General features: G+C 32.4%; 1 protein-coding gene and 1 long non-coding RNA gene across 2 annotated transcripts in view; one reads left to right on the forward strand and one right to left on the reverse strand.

Moving 5' to 3' along the window:
• Window positions 1-19,494, forward strand: part of LOC143076847 (protocadherin Fat 3-like) — a 35,583-nt gene extending 16,089 nt beyond the window's left edge. The window contains exons 6-18 of the mRNA XM_076252741.1: window positions 1,261-1,440; window positions 3,878-3,993; window positions 4,543-4,714; window positions 6,369-6,502; window positions 7,565-7,733; window positions 8,521-8,679; window positions 9,139-9,279; window positions 11,052-11,174; window positions 12,134-12,316; window positions 14,246-14,433; window positions 15,060-15,426; window positions 17,135-17,489; window positions 19,016-19,494. Coding sequence (XP_076108856.1) covers window positions 1,261-1,440; window positions 3,878-3,993; window positions 4,543-4,714; window positions 6,369-6,502; window positions 7,565-7,733; window positions 8,521-8,679; window positions 9,139-9,279; window positions 11,052-11,174; window positions 12,134-12,316; window positions 14,246-14,433; window positions 15,060-15,426; window positions 17,135-17,489; window positions 19,016-19,058 — 2,330 coding nt within the window. The 3' untranslated portion in view covers window positions 19,059-19,494. The remainder of the gene's footprint in view (window positions 1-1,260; window positions 1,441-3,877; window positions 3,994-4,542; window positions 4,715-6,368; window positions 6,503-7,564; window positions 7,734-8,520; window positions 8,680-9,138; window positions 9,280-11,051; window positions 11,175-12,133; window positions 12,317-14,245; window positions 14,434-15,059; window positions 15,427-17,134; window positions 17,490-19,015) is intronic.
• Window positions 1-19,926, reverse strand: part of LOC143075162 (uncharacterized) — a 227,498-nt gene that overhangs the window by 148,981 nt on the left and 58,591 nt on the right. The gene's annotated exons all lie outside the window — the stretch shown is intronic.

The raw sequence follows: 19,926 nt of genomic DNA on the forward strand, positions 1-19,926 counted from the left end.
TAAATACCCCATCCATATCTGTTCTATTATGGTATATCGAAACATACGTTTATTGAGTGCAGTGTATCCCAAACTCTGTCTGTCTAACAGTAATAGCCATAAGATAAAATGTATCGTATTACGGGAAAAAACATGACAATTTATGTTTGATGAATGTTCAGCTTTGCTGTAAATATTTCACCTGGCAAATTAACATGTATAATATTGTGAATACCTTACATACATACCTATTTTTCATAAATTAATGACAGACTTTAGAAGAAAATGTTGTCCTATAACTCCCATTCAAGGTAAGTTCCTGATGCATTGTGGTTATCATAACTAGCGTAATGAATTATTTGATCTATACTCGACACGTATTATATCCTGTAACACTTTAGTGTAATAGCAATGTTGTTGAAGAAGAATTCCGTGTTATTTTAGAATGTCATAAGTATAGTTATTTAAGAAAACAATATAGTAAGAAATGCCATTGGCCAAATCCCCCCGCTTTTAAACTTATACAGTTGTTATCAGTTCACAATGTGAATTAATTTTTATGATTTAGGTAAATTTTTGTTCAATATCGAAAAAAAATTAATAATCCTTTTTATCATATGAATTTATTGTCATTTTCTGCCATACGTGTATTTTATTATTACATTGACGCATTAAAAAAATATTGTAAACATGTATATTCTATCAGCTGTATTGCTTCTGAATAAAGTATTATTATTATTTTTTACAAATAAGATACTTTTCAAATGATGAAAAAAAACTTTCATTCATCCAAAATTGAGGAACGGAATTGTTAGAATATAAAAATAAAAAATACAATTCATAAACTTCATTCGTACGAAGCATTTAAACCGATCTACCTTCATCATGAACGAAAAGCCGAATATTTGAAAGCAGAAGACTTATAAAAACCGAAACTATTGAAGATCAACTTGACATAAATAAAGGCAATAGTAGTATACCGCTGTTCGAAATTCATAAACCGATTGAGAAAAAATAAATCTTAACTAATAGTCTACCAATAGCAGTATCACTCTGTTGCTGTAAAAAATACAACATATTAGAAATATCACGCATCCGAAACACTTTTCTAGATTGTTTCCATCAGACGACGGAATTTTTAATAATAATTGAATTTAAATCCAAAATAATAAGAGAGCTCTAAGACCAAATTGGACATGAAATCCATTTAAGGTCATCATTGCCTGAAGAAGGTGAATCTTTATTTAAATCTTAACAAGGTTTGAAAATATTTTGCTGAAGGTGAAGCTCCACAGTTGACTAGCCTTGGTACAGTAACAGTTTATAACGATGACGTCGCGATTGGAAAGGTTTTAACTACAATAACATATACTGATAATGACCAAGAGGATATTGGAAACCTCACGTTGACATTAGAATCAGCTACCAACAGTGGTACAAGTTATTTTGAGCTTGTCGCAGGTACGTAGAAAGGAAATCTGTAATGTTACACTACTGTCCCAGGATAGGGTAGGTTGGGCGCCTGCTAATATGCATATGTATTACACCGCCAAATTTTGTGTATGAGAGTCACAAGACAGGAGCATGCAATTCAGTGGTTGTCTTTTTGTATTTGTATATCATATTTGTATTACGTTTATTTATTTTACATAAATCAAGTCGTTATTTTTAAAGTTTGAATTGTTTTACATTGATCATTTCCAGGCCTTTTATAGCTGGCTATAAGGTACGGGTTTTGCTCATTGTTGACGGTCGTGTGGTGATCTATAATTCTTCTTATTCCTATATTTAAATATACTCATACGTAGCTGAAATTGTTAAAAATAATCCTGTCAGTAATATTTGATGGTCATTCAATAGTCTGAAGCAAAGATCAATGGATGAAACCTCAATACCAATAATACAATGATTATTACCGTCAGCGAATATCGGGATACTATTTTTTGGCATATACAACCTGACTTGTTTTATATCTAGGTAAATAAAGAAGTATCTCCAAGAGTCCATGTTTTTTCTCTTATACATTCGAGGATAATTCCATGTTTCTCAATTTGATGTTATGTATCCAATAGGTACACATCTTCTGCATGCATAAACTACCATGCAAATTAAAACTAATTAAAAATGTCACAATCGGTAATATGACCTACTGGGGATTCATTAATATTCGTTGAATACCAATTTTCGTGGACAAATCGTATCTGTCAATTTTCTAATTCATGGGGGTAATCTGCTGACCCATCATCTTGGATTGTTTATTAAAAGTATCCTAAATCTAAGATTCACTGGCACATATCATAAGCAAGCAATATGGGAAAATGGAATGTCTCCATAAAATTTATAAAACAGAACGCTAGCAATCAACAGAACAAGTAAAAATAAGTTAAGCAATATTTACTGTGGATTCATTTATTTTCGTGGATTCCTAAACAAACTCATGACAATTTCTTGAGTATTTGATTTCGTTGCAATCTGTGTATACAAAGCCTATTGAAAATATATTATTCATTGAATTTGTGGTTCACCTGCACCCATGAAACCGGCGGAGGTTTGTATCAAACGAATAATAACGAATCCACAGTAAAGGTTTGATGAACACCGTGCTTATATTTCAACGTTGATGAACAATTATATCTAGTCAGAAGAGGTCATTCCTATATAGTTTATCATTAAAAACGTGAGTCATAATAATCTCTTCTGTCAAAGATCCTATGTTGAAGTTCTCTATATGTGTCAATTTCAAGGGAGGTATCTAAAGATCTGATTTTATTTGTTAACTTTATGGAAAGTTATCAATGAGTTGCAAGCATTCTCTTTATTGTAGGTCATGTAGTTGCAATGTATCTGAACTTGAGGTAGAATAACTTTGGAAGTTTCTTTTCTCTCGTTTATACTAACACAAATCTTGCAGTAAGAGTACACACTCAGTACCGATGGGTATACCGATTGTCTCTAAATGTTAATAATAAACACACACCAGGATTTACCCAGCTCTGAATCTACCTGAATGTATTCAAATTTGAATGAACCTAATAGATCGTTTACTAAAAAAATCTGATATGGATATAATGGTTGGGTTAGGCAATGAAAACAGATGAATTTCATTATAATTTTAACATAAAAAAAACACAAAAAAATAATGAAAGGATCAATACCACGCCTTTACAGTTGAAAATGTACACAGAACAACACACACAGTGCCAATATCAACTGTCTGTTTGTTTTTTCTACACATCGTTGTCAATAAAATGTAATTTGTTGCATAATGAGTCTTATTTAGACGAAACGAGCGTCTGGCGTATTAAATTATAAGCCTGTTACCTTCGATAACTATATAACTATATCAAAAATCTTGTTTATGTTGACAACCATTTAAAACTCAAACAATATATATGCGCGTTTCATCTATCGTTTCAAAACGGACATATTCAAAATATATGTAACAATAACTTTTCATAGAATATATCGTTTAATCGGGTGAAATATAGAGTAGATGCTACCCGGGTCAGGATGATAATGTTGTCCATTCAAGAAGAGTATTGAAAAAGCATTCGCCACAACTAACCATCTAACTGCAACACAATGTATTGGCGTAACTACATGTCACGTACAGTGGTACCTCTGAGGTTAGATGTAAACCGGAGTTTGCCAAGGTTTTCCGAAAGAGGACGGTCTTCATTAACCCAAAGTCTCACTTCTACTCCGACTAAACACAATTTATATTCTAAAGAGGCGGCATTGCCCATTGGTCTTTATAGCTTTATAGAATCAGTGCAAGTGTTTTATATAATGATGAGTTGCAATGTTATATTTTTGGTACAGAGATGAACATATCATCAAATACGTCAACTATTATCAGCCAAATATTTGATATTTCATTTAGTATTGTTTGTTTTAGACGAAATTCGAATAAAAGCGACTCCTCCCCTGAATACATATAATTTACAAATGAAAGTGGAGGACTTATGCACTGTGTCATCAACCGGAACAGAAACTATTGAGATAATTAATAGGGTAAGTTTTAGAACTTTTATTTCTAATCGAAAAAGTAAATGGAAATGTCTTTCTTGTTGTGGAAATCAGCATTAATGACAGGGTCACCTTACTGGACACGAGAGAAGAAATTGTATAAAATAGGGATCGACCAATTATTTCTTATGGGGTTTACGGAGAGTAGGTCAATAAATGACTGAGCTATATTTATTTTCATCTTTTAGAAAAAAATCAAATTGTTCAGCAGTAACAATCATATTATGAACATTTGTATTCTTTCGAGACATTATATCTGACACTCTACAGCTGTTTGATTGTATGTAACACATTATGAGGGGAAATCCAAATTGTGAATTAACCAACTTTTAATTATAAACCACTATTTTTTTAATAGATTTACAAAATCTATGTTGGACTTTTGGTTCATAACGGTATCAACATTCATATTTGCCATGATTTATTACACATATTTTAATAAGTTCGTAAATTGTTAACCGAGCAAATCTTACTCAACTTATATTAAAGTTGAACCTAGCTGACCATGTATACTAAAACTGAATATGTTTGCAGCTTCCTGTAATCAATAACCTCCCTGATGCTGTATCAATATCAGAGGATACTGCAGACAATACATTGATATTTACCTTTAATGCTACAGATACAGTAACAGACCCGGTAACTTGCGCTAAGAAAGGAGGAGGAACTGTGCCATTTTATGTAGCCCAAATATCAGGTTCAACAGGTAAAACAGTAATGAATACAGATCTGTTATTTTTGTAATACTATTTATGACAATTGAGCAACATCGATACACTGCTATTGCCTAAAGAACAAGGATAAAAAATGTCTTTTTTTTACTATTTTGATCTGAGCGTCACTGAGTCTTTTGTAGACGAAACATGCGTCTGGCGTATCAAATTATAAGTCTGGTACTTTTGATAACTATATATTTACACCTGCGGACTTCTAGTGAACGTTTCGCCCGCGATGGTATCACCAGTCCAGTAGTCAGCACTTCCGTGTTGAGATGTATATCAATTATATGGTCATTTTTTTTTTTATCAAATTACTGTTTGCAAAAATATGAATTATTCAAAAAATTAAGGATTTTTTTAATCTCAGGAATAGATTACCTAAGCCGTATTTGGCACAATTTTTTGAAATTTTGGTTTTCAATTCTCTTCAACTTTTTACTTGTTTGGCTTTGTCACTATTTTGATCTGAGCGTCACTGAGTCTTTTGTAGACGAAACATGCGTCTGGCGTATCAAATTATAAGTCTGGTACTTTTGATAACTATATATTTACACCTGCGGACTTCTAGTGAACGTTTCGCCCGCGATGGTATCACCAGTCCAGTAGTCAGCACTTCCGTGTTGAGATGTATATCAATTATATGGTCATTTTTTTTTTTATCAAATTACTGTTTGCAAAAATATGAATTATTCAAAAAATTAAGGATTTTTTTAATCTCAGGAATAGATTACCTAAGCCGTATTTGGCACAATTTTTTGAAATTTTGGTTTTCAATTCTCTTCAACTTTTTACTTGTTTGGCTTTGTCACTATTTTGATCTGAGCGTCACTGATGAGTCTTATGTAGACGAATCGCGCGTCTGGTATATCAAAATATCAGCCTGGTACCCCTGATGACTAATTACACCACTGGGTCGACTTAACTGCTGGTGGACGTTTCTTCATGAATATCAATTATATGTTAATTTTATAAATTTACTGTTTCCAAAATTGTGAAATATTGGATGTACTAAAGAGTTTCTTATCCCAGGCATATATTACCATTTGGAATTTTGGGGCCCCATTGCTCTTCAACGTGTAACTTGTTTGGTGTTCTAACTATTTTGATCTGAGTATCATTGATGAGTCGGGTGAAGACGAAACGCGCGTCTGCTGTATGGAACTAATTATAAGCCTTGAACCTTTGATCTATCAATGGTGTTTTTAAATATATCATTGAATTTCAACTGTATCTTCAAACGGTCGACAGCAACTTAATTTTTAAACTGATACATTTCCAAAAGCTATAATTCATGCATTGTGTAAAACAAATCTCTTCATATGAATTCATTATAGGCCTTTATGCCAGTATATTTTGGAGATGGTAGGATTTTAAGAATTGTTCGGATTAGAATGCGTAAGAAAAACTTTGACCATGCAATCTCAAATGTTCTGTAACTAAGGCGTCAATGATTGTATTGAATCATCAGTAGCTGCGTTCTAAAACAATTGTGTTAAAAATTGTAATACAAAGTGATATAATTGGACGGACAAATGATGATGGGGCTATTTATTGATTAAGATAGGCGGCATTTGTTTCAAGTTCTAAAATGTTTAAGAAGGAAATATTAGACTCTTCAATATTTTTGTTCTTTTTTAAAAGATTATGGAGTGTATAAGAACGCAGGAGTCTTTCTAAACTCAGTTGTGACGGCTTCATATACACTTACAGTAGAATGTGACGACGGGGATGATAAAGTTGATGCTGTGCTGACTATCAAATTAATCATAAATCAGGTAAAATATTACCGTAGACATCAACAGTGATGCTCAAATAAAAAAAAAGTTTAACACCAAAAATAAAGTAAAAAGTTAAAGAGCTTTGAGACTCAAAAAGCCAACACGTTTTCCCAATATTTTCTAATAGAATATTTTCTATATAAGCCGCACAAGTAAGATTATTTAATCATTTATTTTATTTAAATGTCTCCATGTATCCATAAACACTGTATCTATATATTTACACACACATTTATGAGAATCTAACATGTTGTAAAAGAAGAACTTTTTGGATGTAAAAAGTATTTCTCTACATCAGGTGCTCTCATACCTCTATATGATAAAGGACCGAGTAAATAAACGCTTGCATTGTGTGGATGAATAGTATGTATAATTCTATATAACCATAAGTCAGGCACTTTTACATTTTGAAAACAGAATTAATAAGTTTAAATAACAGGTGTATACAATAAGCGTATATTGTGGCTTTGTTTTGACTTGTTTGTTTGCTTTTTGGCCTTGAATGGTGTCCCTAATATTTTATTAACTGTGCATTTGCATTAAGATATCGCAGATCAAATTTATTCGTTTATAGTGTATTAATGTACGTTTTTTGAATGAGTTAAGCCTGCCAATTAATATTTTATCGTGTGTTTTTCTATGTTGTGATGTTATGCTATTGTTTCAGAAAAAAGGAGAAGGTTTGGATTCATTAAAACGTTTAATCCCGCTGCAAATGTTTGCACCTGTCCTAAGTCAGGAATCTGATGTACAGTAGTTGTCGTTTGTTTATGTAATATATACGTGTTTCTCGTTTCTCGTTTTTCTGTTTTATATAGATTAGACCGTTGGTTTTCCCATTTGAATGGTTTTACATTAGTAGTTTTGGGGCCCTTTATAGCTTGTTGTTCGGTGTGAGCCAAGGCTCCGTGTTGAAGGTCGTACATTGACCTATAATGGTTTACCTTTTTTTTAAAATTGTTATTTGGATGGAGAGTTGTCTCATTGGTACTCACACCACATCTTCCTATATCTATATTAACCAGTATGATATGGTAACTTCTGTGTAACGTGTTTTAGCCACCAACAATTGCTAACCTACCGATGAGTTCAGAGATACCGGAAAGTTGGACTGCTGAAAGTTTGTTGTATACCATATCAGTGACAGATCCAACCAATGATACAGTCACGTGTGCTCTAACAGTACCATCTACTATATACTACCTTCAGCCTGGATCAGTACTATTTGGTATAGTTTAATGTTGTGTGTAAACTTGTGTGTAATGACCTGTGTTACAAATTTTGTGAGCCCTTCAAGAAGTTAAGGATCTTAATTGTCACTTTGCAAACCTTGGCATTGATATTCACGATCAATGCTGAGGTATTGACTACTCGATGGTGATACACTCGAGGACGTAACTTCCACCAGCAGTTGCGTCGACCATTTTCTTTCTCAATTTTATTTTATGATATCATTACCAATACCGATTTGTTGCCAAACTTATTGCTTCGAGCGCTGCGGATTAGTTTTATTTAAACTAAGTACACGTCAAGGGATGCAATTATAGACATAAAAATCAAATTGAGAATTGAAAGGGGGAATGTGTCAAAGAGACAACAACCCGACCATAGAACACACAACAGCAGAAGGTCACCAATAATTCTTCAATGCAGCGAGAGATTCCCGCGCCCGGAGGCGTCCTTCAGCTGGCCCCTTAAAAAATATGTATACTAGTACAGTGATAATTGACGTCATACTAAACTCCAAATTGTACACAAGAAACTAAAATTAAAAATCATAAACGACTAACAAAGGCCAGAGGCTCTTGACTTGCGACAGGCGCAAAAATGCGGTAGGGTTAAGTATGTTTTTTGAGATCTCATCACTCCCCTATACCTCTAGCCAACTTAGAACAGTAAACGCATAGCTATACCGTATGGTATTTTTTGTTAGTTTAATAAGTTGAATTTTTACACAAAGTTTTGAGATGATGATTTCATATCATTTGTTCAACAATTAAATTATATGTTTACAGAAACCGAAATATGGGTCCTAGGTAATCAAGGATTTGTTTACGACACCCAAAGACAGTACACATTAAACATAGAGTGTAGTGACCAGAGAAGAAGTGATTCGGGAGAGTTTTACGTTTACATTCTTCGAAACATGCCTCCATACTTCTCTAATCTTCAAGGTAAATGTATAGTAATCATTTGTTTGAACATTTGTTGTTTTTGGTCATCAATTCAAATGACCGAATTAATTATTTAAGAAAATCAATACTTAATGGCTTTAGGGCAGTATGAATTTTATCTAAATGCTAAACAGCCATAAACTATATATTTAGCACAATATCGGACAGTATAAAGACTTCGATTTTATTATCATCTTCCATTTAAATATGAGGATATTCCACTGAATTATTTAAGCCGAATAATTTGAGACGGAAGGACAAATAATTATCGCATTGAAATATTCAAATAAAGCTTCATTTTCATGTTGTTTGGTTAATGTCTTATTGATGTTTTGTCAACGTGTTCTTTTATTTATAACAAACAAACATAAGTATTACTGTCGTTGATTAACTTGACTCTATGATTATGCATCTTCATTTGATTAAATTTTTTTTACATTTTTTTTTATATGACTATAGATAAAACAAGTGTTTCGTCCGAGACCTCAGCTGCTGGTCAGATTATTTATACTGTAGACAGTGTGGATCCAGAAAATGACAATGTACAATATTCCTTGTCATCAAATACTACGAATGTCCCATTTGCTATCGATCAAAATAGTAAGTAATACCTGTATATGGTTTTCAAAACTACTGATTATAACTTGAAATTCCTATGTCTACATACAAATACTTTCGATTATACTACAATACTTTGTTTTAACACTTCATTCTTTCGAGATGGTTAAAATTTTGAATATGTTAAAGTTGAACTTTTTCTACTATATTCTACTACATATGAAATTTGCGACAGTCTTTAAACGGGCATTAGCTGTCGAACTCATGTTCACCGATTTTTACTCAAATTATCATATTTGATTTAACATTATAACATCGTAAAACATTTATTTTAACTATAAAAATTCTGAAATAAACACTTTACAGAGCATGGGGTCGCGATTATGTAGCTTTGTTTGTGTGCATTTTAATTTAGACGCCATCTGATTAACTATCGTGTTGACCTTCAAATACCTGTGATGGTCATATAAGCGATTTAAACATAAATATAGATATAAATTGATAAGAAAATCGTCCAGTTGGAATTTTCTAGGTCTGTTTAATTTCATATTATAGATTAAAAATAGATGTTAATCATCGTTTTTTTTTCTGTATAAGAAAGATGTTTTGTTGATCGAATCAGTCAATCAAATGATTTAAAGTAGTTTCACTTTCATGGTTGACATTCTTTTCCTTTGAATAACTCGACACGTACGATTCATGCGTTATCCATCTCTAGCTAAGGGGCTGTATTTAAGTTTACATGAATATGGATTCAATGAAGTTGAATTATTAACTTTTAGTGAATAATTCATCATCAATGTTTCTTGGCTCATTTTGATAAAAAAAAAAAACACATGAAAAATGAACCATGCTGGTCGCTAAAAGCGAATTAATATTTCACTATTTCACTTTCATTAATGATTGAACCATTAAAAGCATATTTTAGGTTACTTTATATCTCTCGTAGTTTCAAACTATAACAAACGTATTGGGGCTAACTGTCATCGTTGTTTGTCATGACTTCTTTATACTGGCATCACACATCAGCGTATAGCTCCGACGTACGCCGAGCGTGGTAAAAAAATCATGTACGCTGCCAATACGATAGCAATTTTGGATGCATTCAACCTGTCAATCATATCTGTATCGTGTGCACAACGAGCTTTAAGCGTGTATTGGGCATACGGAAAGCGTACCTATGAGTTTATTGGGCGTTCACGTAACCTATGTTGGCGTATTTTTGTCGTTTGTCTCACGTAGATGGAATGCACGCTTCAAAGCAAAAAAAAAATAATTCTTTAACGTATTTGAGACGCGTCCCGGTCGTATCTGGGCCGATACACCGTGCTTTCGGCGTGTCTGGGACGTTTAATTATGAGGAGTTTGTTACAAACACACTCGCATATATTTTAGTCGAACGATCTTGAAGCGTATACAACGTGCCCTTAACGTGTCTCAAACCTATCTGTAGTGTTTCAACGCGCTTGTAGCGTATGTATTACGTGCGTTTAGCGTACAGGTATACGCTTGACACACGCCTGAGCTGAATGCAAATTTTTAAGCTGCATAAAAAATTCCTGGAGTTATAGCATTCCCCAAGCGTATACCTTTGCATTTCGACGTACTGAAAACTTATGCAACACGGGTTTAACGATTGTTAACGTCTGGTGCACGCCGATCAATACTCCAATGTGTGATGCCAGCATATACTTTCATTTGTTGTTAAACCGAGAAAATTTGTATTCTGTGTATTTTTAGTCTGTTTTGAAAGTATTTATGGTCTGCTTTTAAATTATTTAAAAATTCTTATGATTCCATGACTGATATTTCAGCTGGTGAGATATCTTTCACACGCTCTATAAATGCTGAACTTGTAGCCGGATATGATCTGTACATAAGTTTATCAGATGGACGAAATGTGGTGGCTGCTCGATCATTAACAGTTCTTATAACAGGTAAGATGCTCGATCATTTTTATAACAGGTAAGATGTTCGATCATTCTTATAACAGGTAAGATGCTAGATCATTAACAGTTCGTATAACAGGTAAGATGTTCGACCAATAACAGTTCGTCTAACAGATAAGATGCTCGATCATTAACAGTTTTTATTACAGGTTAGATGTTCGAACATTAACAGTTCTTATGACAGGTAAGATGTTCGATCATTAACATTTCTGTTTGCAGATAAGATGTTCGATCATTAACAGTTCTTATTACAGGTAATATGCTCGATCATTAAAAGTTCGTATTACAGGTAAGATTCTAGATCATTAACAGTTCTTATAACTGGTAAGATGCTCATTCATTAACAGTTCGTATAACAGGTACCTCAAACCATTATTTAACAATATAAGAAACTAAACGTATAATCATTTATGCTATATCAATCACGCATAGTTTGTGAATTAAACATTTTATACATTTCGAGCGTCGGAAACGTGTTTCTGCTTATATGAAATTTCCATATCAATTCCATATAGGAATAAATAATGCAAATTATTATACAAGGTGTTGTATTTAGGAAAACATCCAAGTAAGATTTGTAGAGTTGAAATCAACGCCCATTTTTTTGTACAGAATATCGTAATTATCCTTGATTTCAACTCTACAAATCGTACTGGGATGTTTATTACATATTTTGCATAATACTTTGTATCGTTTGTTTTGTATAGAAAAACGCCAGTTTCGATATACTGTCTAACATTATTTCAAAATTTGACAGATTTTCTTCTCACTTTGACGATAGTTTTGAAATTAATCTACAATTTCGTACGATTTATTTTAGCTTGCTATTTTGTCTGATTTGCTAACATATAGTATTGCATGATCTTCGTTCAACTTGATAGTCTTTTGGCTTGCAATTGTATCATATTTATTAATTTTGTCTGAGTGCTAGTTTCTTCTGTTTTTAGATATTAATTTTCCTCCTTCGTTCCAACTTCCATCGCAGATTATAACTGTGTTTGAAGGTACACATTCTGGATCGTCCATATTTCAACCGACACTTACAGATGAAGACTTGTTGGACAGTCATACGTTTTCTGTCATATATTATCCACCAGAGGGCGCTGTTTACTTTAATGTTAATCAATCAAGTAAGATAGTATTCTATGATTGTTATGCCCACCACAATAATAGAGGGGCATTATGTTTTCTGGTATGTGGGTCCGTTCGTTCGTCCCGCTTCAGATTAAAGTTTTTGGCCAAGGTACCGTAGTATTTGATGACGTTGAAGTCCAATCAACTTTAAACTTAGTACACTTGTTACCTATGATAATATGATCTTTCTAATTTTGATGCAAAATTAGAGTTATTACCCCAAAGTCATGGTCCACTGAACACAGAAAATGCATGATAGTGCGAGTGGGGCATCCGTGTACTTGGGACACATTCTTGTTATCTTTACTTTTCATCTGTACAATTGGTTCGTTATATTATATCCTCAAAATATCATATTTGTTTTCTAAAACATACTATGACTCCATTATCTGAAGGTAGTACATCGTTAGCTTTAATTGTTTAAGATATTTCCTACAAATCAAACGGAACCAAATTCATCCCCTCCACCGATTGTAATCACTCTTAGTTACAATCAATATTTGTCAAAACATAAAAATCGAAGGGTTTTACCAGGTTAACAGTGAATTTTAAAGAAATATGGTTGCATCTTTGTTAATTTATGTAATCACAGAATCAATTTGAGAATGGAATTTGGGAATGTGTCAAAGAAAAACAATCCGACCCAAGAGCAAAAAAACGAAGGACATTTCGCTTCATCTCTGAAAAATGTATTTGTGTAAAACAGAAGCATTAGATACCAAAGAGACATTCAAACTCATCAGTCGAAAATAACTCAATGGCTAACAGAAAAAGACAAACAGACAAACAACAGTACACAAAGCACAACATAGAAAAACTAAAGACTGAGCATCACGAATCCAACCAAAAGGTGATCTCATGTGCTCCGGAAGAGTGAGCATATCATATTACCTACCTTGGAGATCCAATAGAACTTCAATATCGAAGAGAATATACATTTTATACATTATTCAAAATACTTTTCAGCTCTTTTTAAAGTCCTAGAAGGCAACATTAACACGACTTTGGTTAAAATTTGCATAGACATACAAGATTAACCTGTAAACAATTTGTAACTAAAGTGCAATACATAGATTTTCTTTCAATATTTAAAATTCTGTTTTTAATTGGAAATGCCTTATTATTCGTTTTTACTGAAAATACACAAAATTTAATTTTGAGCCACATAGGAATTTGTTATATTGTCACATGTTTAAAGCATTTTTTTTAAAACACAAAGTATAAAATGTATTATATAAAGCTTTGGTACTGTGTACTAAGAAATGATTTAAAAACCTTTGTACTATGACAGTTTTCGAAATTAATTCTGACTAAATTGCCCAACTATAAAAAAGAATTGTTAATTATCATTTCTTTAGTTTAGTTATTCTTGTAAATATAGCAATCAAACAAATATACCATAGAATTCAACTAATATTTTTTTATTTGAAGTTAATTTCCTGTTGTGTAGTGACAACCTAAATTTTTAAATAAAACCAATCAAGGATGATTTTCGCCATTGTTTTGTCTCTATCCGATAAACTGCTTGTTCTATTAGAGGGTTGCTGCTCACAAGGAAGCTATTAATCCAAGAGTTCCAAATGGTGAAGTTGAAATCATGCCTTCGTAAATTTTACGGACGCCATCACGAGTTGGTTTATCGTTATGGAATAAGCGTTTCACAAATGATATCGGATATTACGTCGTAACTACAATCCCCTTCTCTGTCATGAATGTGACCTACCAAATTAGACTATTAATTACCGGATTCGTTATAACATAAGCAACACGACGGGTGCCACATGTGGAGCAGGATCTGCTTACTCTTCCGGAGCACCTGCGATCACCCCTTGTATTTGATGGAGTTCGTGTTGCTTTTCAGTTTTCTATGTTGTGTCATATGTTCTAAAGTTAATAAGCTTAAATGCTGTTGATTATTATTTCAGCTGGATTAATAACATCTTTATATGATATTGATTACGAGACGATCCCATTCAAGTCTTTTTTGTTGATAATAAGTGCTTCCGATTCGTTGTCGGAAGATACTACCAACATTACTTTGAACATACAGGATATTAACGAACCTCCAGTGTTTACGAAGACGAATTACTCACTTACACCTTCAGAAAGCACTGTAAGTTGTTGTATTTTAAATATTTCCTTCCAATCACTGCAAGATACTTCAGAACTATAATGGCGAAAAGGCCATTAATTATAGTTGTATAATTGTAATGCAGCAATTGGATGATTAACTTAAAATATGAAGCCTTCATTACATTCAATCAGATTCTTAACCCAAATGTTAAAAAAAATAAAGGAATCGGGTAGGTTAATGTCGTTTATAGGTTCATGTCATACATTTATTGAAATGTGAGATAATGTTTTAAATTGGCTAAAAATAAAGATTTATCAATTTATACTTTGTTTACACCGAAACACGTTCATATTCTTGTTCGGTGTACCGGTATTAATTGTGTGTTAAACTCGAGTTTCTATTTTGTTTGTCTCGGATTTTTTATCGGAACGCGTCGAGCCATAATTCTTTTTACAAATGTTCGGCCTTAAGGTGTTGTTTTTATTACACCATACATTATTATCTAACAGCAATGGAGCACAAAGTATGTTATAAACTATTAGTAGATTAATTAGTGCCAGTAAGCATTATCGTTGTTTTACTATGTTACTACCATTAATTAAGAGCAGATTTTACAAAACAGGTTACTTAAATCTAAATTTTTGTTATTTTGATTGATTATTTAGGATGGTACCGCTCTTTATGGTCCGTTTTATCAGTATACAGATGAAGATGGTGACGCTGTAAAATTTTCCCTTGACTGTGGTGCTGACACAGGCCGATTGGACATTGATTTATCCTCAGGCCTCCTGTCGTTTTCAGCAGACTATGATCTAGACATGGTCGGCACAGCATCTCAGATAAACTGTAATGTTACTATCAGTGATAATGAATATACGGATATGGCCTACATTAATATAACTATATCGAATGACAATGATAACGCACCAGTATTTACCTATAGTATATACACGTTCTACATACCAGTTACCTCAAATGTTGGGTCAATTGTCGGACAGGTACAAGCAATTGATAATGATATTGGAAGTTATGGTAAGTTTGATTAATATCAGAGGTATCATAATATGAATATGATTTCGGGTTTAATTTTGCTATGGGTTTTTCTTCTTCTGTTTGTATTTGTCTTGTATTACTTAACATATTCCCATCTTTATAAATCAACTGATCAAAATCCCAATGTTTTCTATTTTGAAAGCGATAATCCTTATGTTTACTGGTATTCCATCTTAGTGGTATATCTTTTGCAATCTTACATACACACATGCATTTTGTTTATTTTGTCACTGGTCTAAAAAGTACACTGTGCTTTGCATCTTCTTCTTTTTTTATTTACTCCACCTTTTGTGTCAGTTAAACATCATACAGTTCTTGCTTAAAATTAGACCACTCTCCACAAGAGACGAAATGACACAGAAATGGCGCTATTTAACCACATATTTCGACTGGCAGTGTATAGCAAGAAAAATCCTTCAATGAAATCGCCAGATGCGCATTATTTCTACATAAGACTAAGCTATGGTACTCGATACAATAAGTTTGAAATCAAAATAAAGCAAAAACGAAGTTGAGGAGGATTAAGAGCTGGAAATTTCGAAAATTTTGTTAAACACGGGTTAGGCAGTATGGCTTTTGCCTGGGATACTAAACGTCAATGTTTTATCCTGAAATCCATGGACCTGTCTATAATACACATACATGTATTTGAAAAATACCACTCTCACTACGTATGAATGTCTTGTTTTGGCATGAAATACTTCTTTCAAAACTTATATGCACCAATACATGAATTGATATAAAACGTAAATTAACAAAAATGTCGAAATTACGATGGAAATTTAAAACGGAAAACTCATAATCTAATGGAAAAATCGAAAAAGTCAAATAAATGGATAACAACTGTCATATTCCTGACATGAAATGGTGAATTATTCCTGTTTTTGTCTGAGACAGCCACACCACTCACTTATATGACTTTCGCATAAGATTATTATCTTAGCAACAATGTGTTAAAAAAACAAACATATATAATAGGGTGCTATAAACAGTTTCGTATAAAAAAAACTAGGGGTTATTCCCCAACTAAAAATAGACATGGAGGGAAGTCCCTTTTTATCAACATAATTGGTGAAAAAGTATCATGTTTTTTGTATTTGGTTGTAAAGATATGTTAATTAACTTCAATTAAAACCGGTTGAATGATTAAAATAATTTAAAAAATTAGATTAAATATTCATGTTTTGAGGGGAGACAACACAGTAAACAGTGTTTTTTTGGCAGTGAAAATTCAAAACTCATTTGCAGCCACTGTAGCTCTTTTCGGAGCAGGCGAACGTACCCTGAAACATGAATTTTTTGAAAGACCAGGTAAAAATCTATGAAATTCATACAACTTTGATTATGAAAAATGTGCAGGTATCATGTCTTCAGGGGTGTGCACATGACCTGATTTCAGGTTTTTAAAGCTTAAATTAGGCAGTGTTTTTCCCAGTTTCTCTGGATAAAACTTTTTTATACTATTAAAAGTACACTTTTTTTTAATTTCATTATAAACTAGAGAACATTTTGATTCCATTGATATCTAGTTTTATACAGGTATCTTTATTAATCAGTCCACCACTAAGGGTCACTTATACATGGTCCCTCAAAATATGACGTCATAGAAAAAAACTGTTGATTGCACCCATAGGTTATAATGTCAAAAATAGAAGTCAACATAATAATATTGTTTATTTTATTTTAGGAAATATCTTTTACCATATTGCGCTTACAGACTTCAACTATGGTTTATTTCATGTTAACGAAAATGGTTCGATATTTGTCAGCCAAAGTCTGACTCAATATTCTGAAGGCTCCATTTTAAATCTAACGATTTATGCTGTGGATATCGGAAACAGACAGGCTTCTACATTGGTTTATATTGTTTTTCTTACAAGTTATGCAGCTCCTCTGACCCAAGGGAATGGTATACAGTTCTTTACATTCTTCAGATATTCTCCAAACATGGCTTGGTTTGTTCCTTTAATGTGTGTGCTTTTCGTCACTGTATGTGTTGTTACACACACGATATACACAACTAACTGTACATGTTTGAAAAGGTAAGTGATTATTTTTCTATACCCATGGCATAGTTTTCATTGACCTTATGACCATTCACATTTCTATGTCAAATTAGCGTTGTGTAGTTACTCTGAAAATGTTTCATCACATTGAATAAAATCTGGCAAAGATTTCAAACATACTTTTTGATTTGTATTACATTATGTTTTGTTGTTCTAGATTTTTTTGTCTTTCCTTCGTTTCTTTCATTTAAATAATTTGACATGCTTATCATCTGTTCATCCGTGACGCAACTGTTTGTTGTCATATTAAAGAGAAGGTATAATAAGGGCAATTGTTTAGCCCATGAAATTGAAACTTTTTCCAACCTTTCAGAATTATGTTAATTTAATTGATATTTCATTTTCACACTGCGTTGAAGACCCATTGGTGGGCTTCGACTGTTATATGCTCTTAGGTCGAGTTATTTTCTTTTTGGCATATTCCCCATTTCCATTCTCAATTGTATAGGTTAATATGATCTGGACAATTTGGTTCAGACATGTCACTTGTGATGTCACTATTACGCATTTAGATGTCGATACCTAAGTTTTGGACCTAAAGTGCCACTTGGTGCATTCGGTCAAATAAACAGTAGTATATATCCTCATTTTGATATCTTGTCTTTAAATCTAGGTTATGTGCAACAACTTTACCAAATAACACCTTTCAAAATCACATTGTAGCAAACTATCATTGTAGGTAACGCTGTTCGTCATATCTTAACATTAATGAAAGATATCAAAATGAGACTATTTTTGACAGTTTATTTGTTGTTTTATACTAAATGTAAGAAGTTTGAATCCTTAAATATGTGAGGCAAAAACAAAAATATAATTCTATCCGAAAAACTGAACATCGGAAAGTTGGTTCGATATTTGGAAGATTTATAATATGATGCTCCGTTTAAAATAAGTAAAACAACAAAAATACAGAACTCCGTGGAAAATTCTGAACGGAAATTTACTAAGCAAATGCCAACACCAAAAGCTCATACACATCAAACGAAAGGATAACAACTGTCATATTCCTGACTTTTTAACAGAATTTTCTTATGACAATGTGCATGAGATATATGAATTTATATAGAATATGCTGCTTGTATATCAACAGATATAAAACTTTGATATTTGCATAAAAATACTTGCAAGCGAATTAAATTTCTATTAACAGTCATAAAAACAACATTTTATGGGCCTTTTAAAATTTCTGGAGTTACCTTCATCAGAAACGCGTTAAGCCGAACTTGTATTTTGAGAGCAAGTCTTGTTTACACTAATACACATTTCGATTAATAATAACTTAATGCAAGATAAGTAGACACATATTGTTTTCCTATGTCATTTAAAAATCAAGGTTGCGAGGAATACTGAAATTTCCCGATATATGATATCAGTTAAAACTGTTTTGGTTAATGTCTTACCAGTGTAGATATATAAAGGCAACAGTAGTATATCGCTTAAAATTGTTATATGGAAACCAAGTGATGACCCTAAATATATCTTATTTTCTTTTTCTTTTGTAGCATAAGTAAGACGAAACAGAAAAGACTTATAAGATCATTATAAAATATTGAACGAACAAAGACAATATTTATATTTTCTTACTCACGAATACTCTAATTTGAAGACATAAAGAGATATTTCTTAAAAATACTTTCAGGTGTTTTCGTTTATTGTATACCATTTATATTGATAACTATTGTACCTCAATGAAAATGTATTGTTAAATATAAATGTAGGACACATTCTGTATTTATATATGTCTTCATTTTCATCACCAAATACCACTTTTCATAAAGAGATATATTTATTGTCACATGGTAGGAGCTCTACCTATAAGCAACAGCTAGAACTTTTTTTTTTTATCTCTGTCTTGTCTGCATACGATCTGTAATTACTCACACAGGGAATATTAAGATCATTTAAGAAAATATATATACATTGTACATGCAATAAAAGATTATGTCTGTTAGTCAATTAGACAGGACAACAACGTCTTAAATTTACTGTTGCTTACGTTAATTTCAAAATTAGAAGACAACGGTAGTTTAGCGATTTTTTCCAGATTATCAAGGAACCTCTTAAAACATACACATTGTTATAAAGTCGAGAACATCTTCTTTAGAATTGAGATATATATGTACATGTTATTATGATTAATTAGTATTTTAAGAATGGTTAAATAGTTCTTATTTTATAAGCAAAAGGTATTTTGGGATGAACTTGTTTTACATTAAAAAGTAAAATAACAAAAATACAGAACTCCATGGCAAATTCAAAACGGAAAGTCCGTATTCAAATGTAGAAAATGGTGGATTAAGCCTAGATTATAACTGCTAAACCTCTCACTTTTTAAAAGTCATCTGCTTGAGAATCCGAATATATCAATACTAAATATAATGAGAAATAATCAGTCGAGGGCTCGTATGCATAA

Source organism: Mytilus galloprovincialis, chromosome 5 (assembly GCF_965363235.1).
Source record: "Mytilus galloprovincialis chromosome 5, xbMytGall1.hap1.1, whole genome shotgun sequence".
NCBI classification, from domain to species: domain Eukaryota; kingdom Metazoa; phylum Mollusca; class Bivalvia; order Mytilida; family Mytilidae; genus Mytilus; species Mytilus galloprovincialis.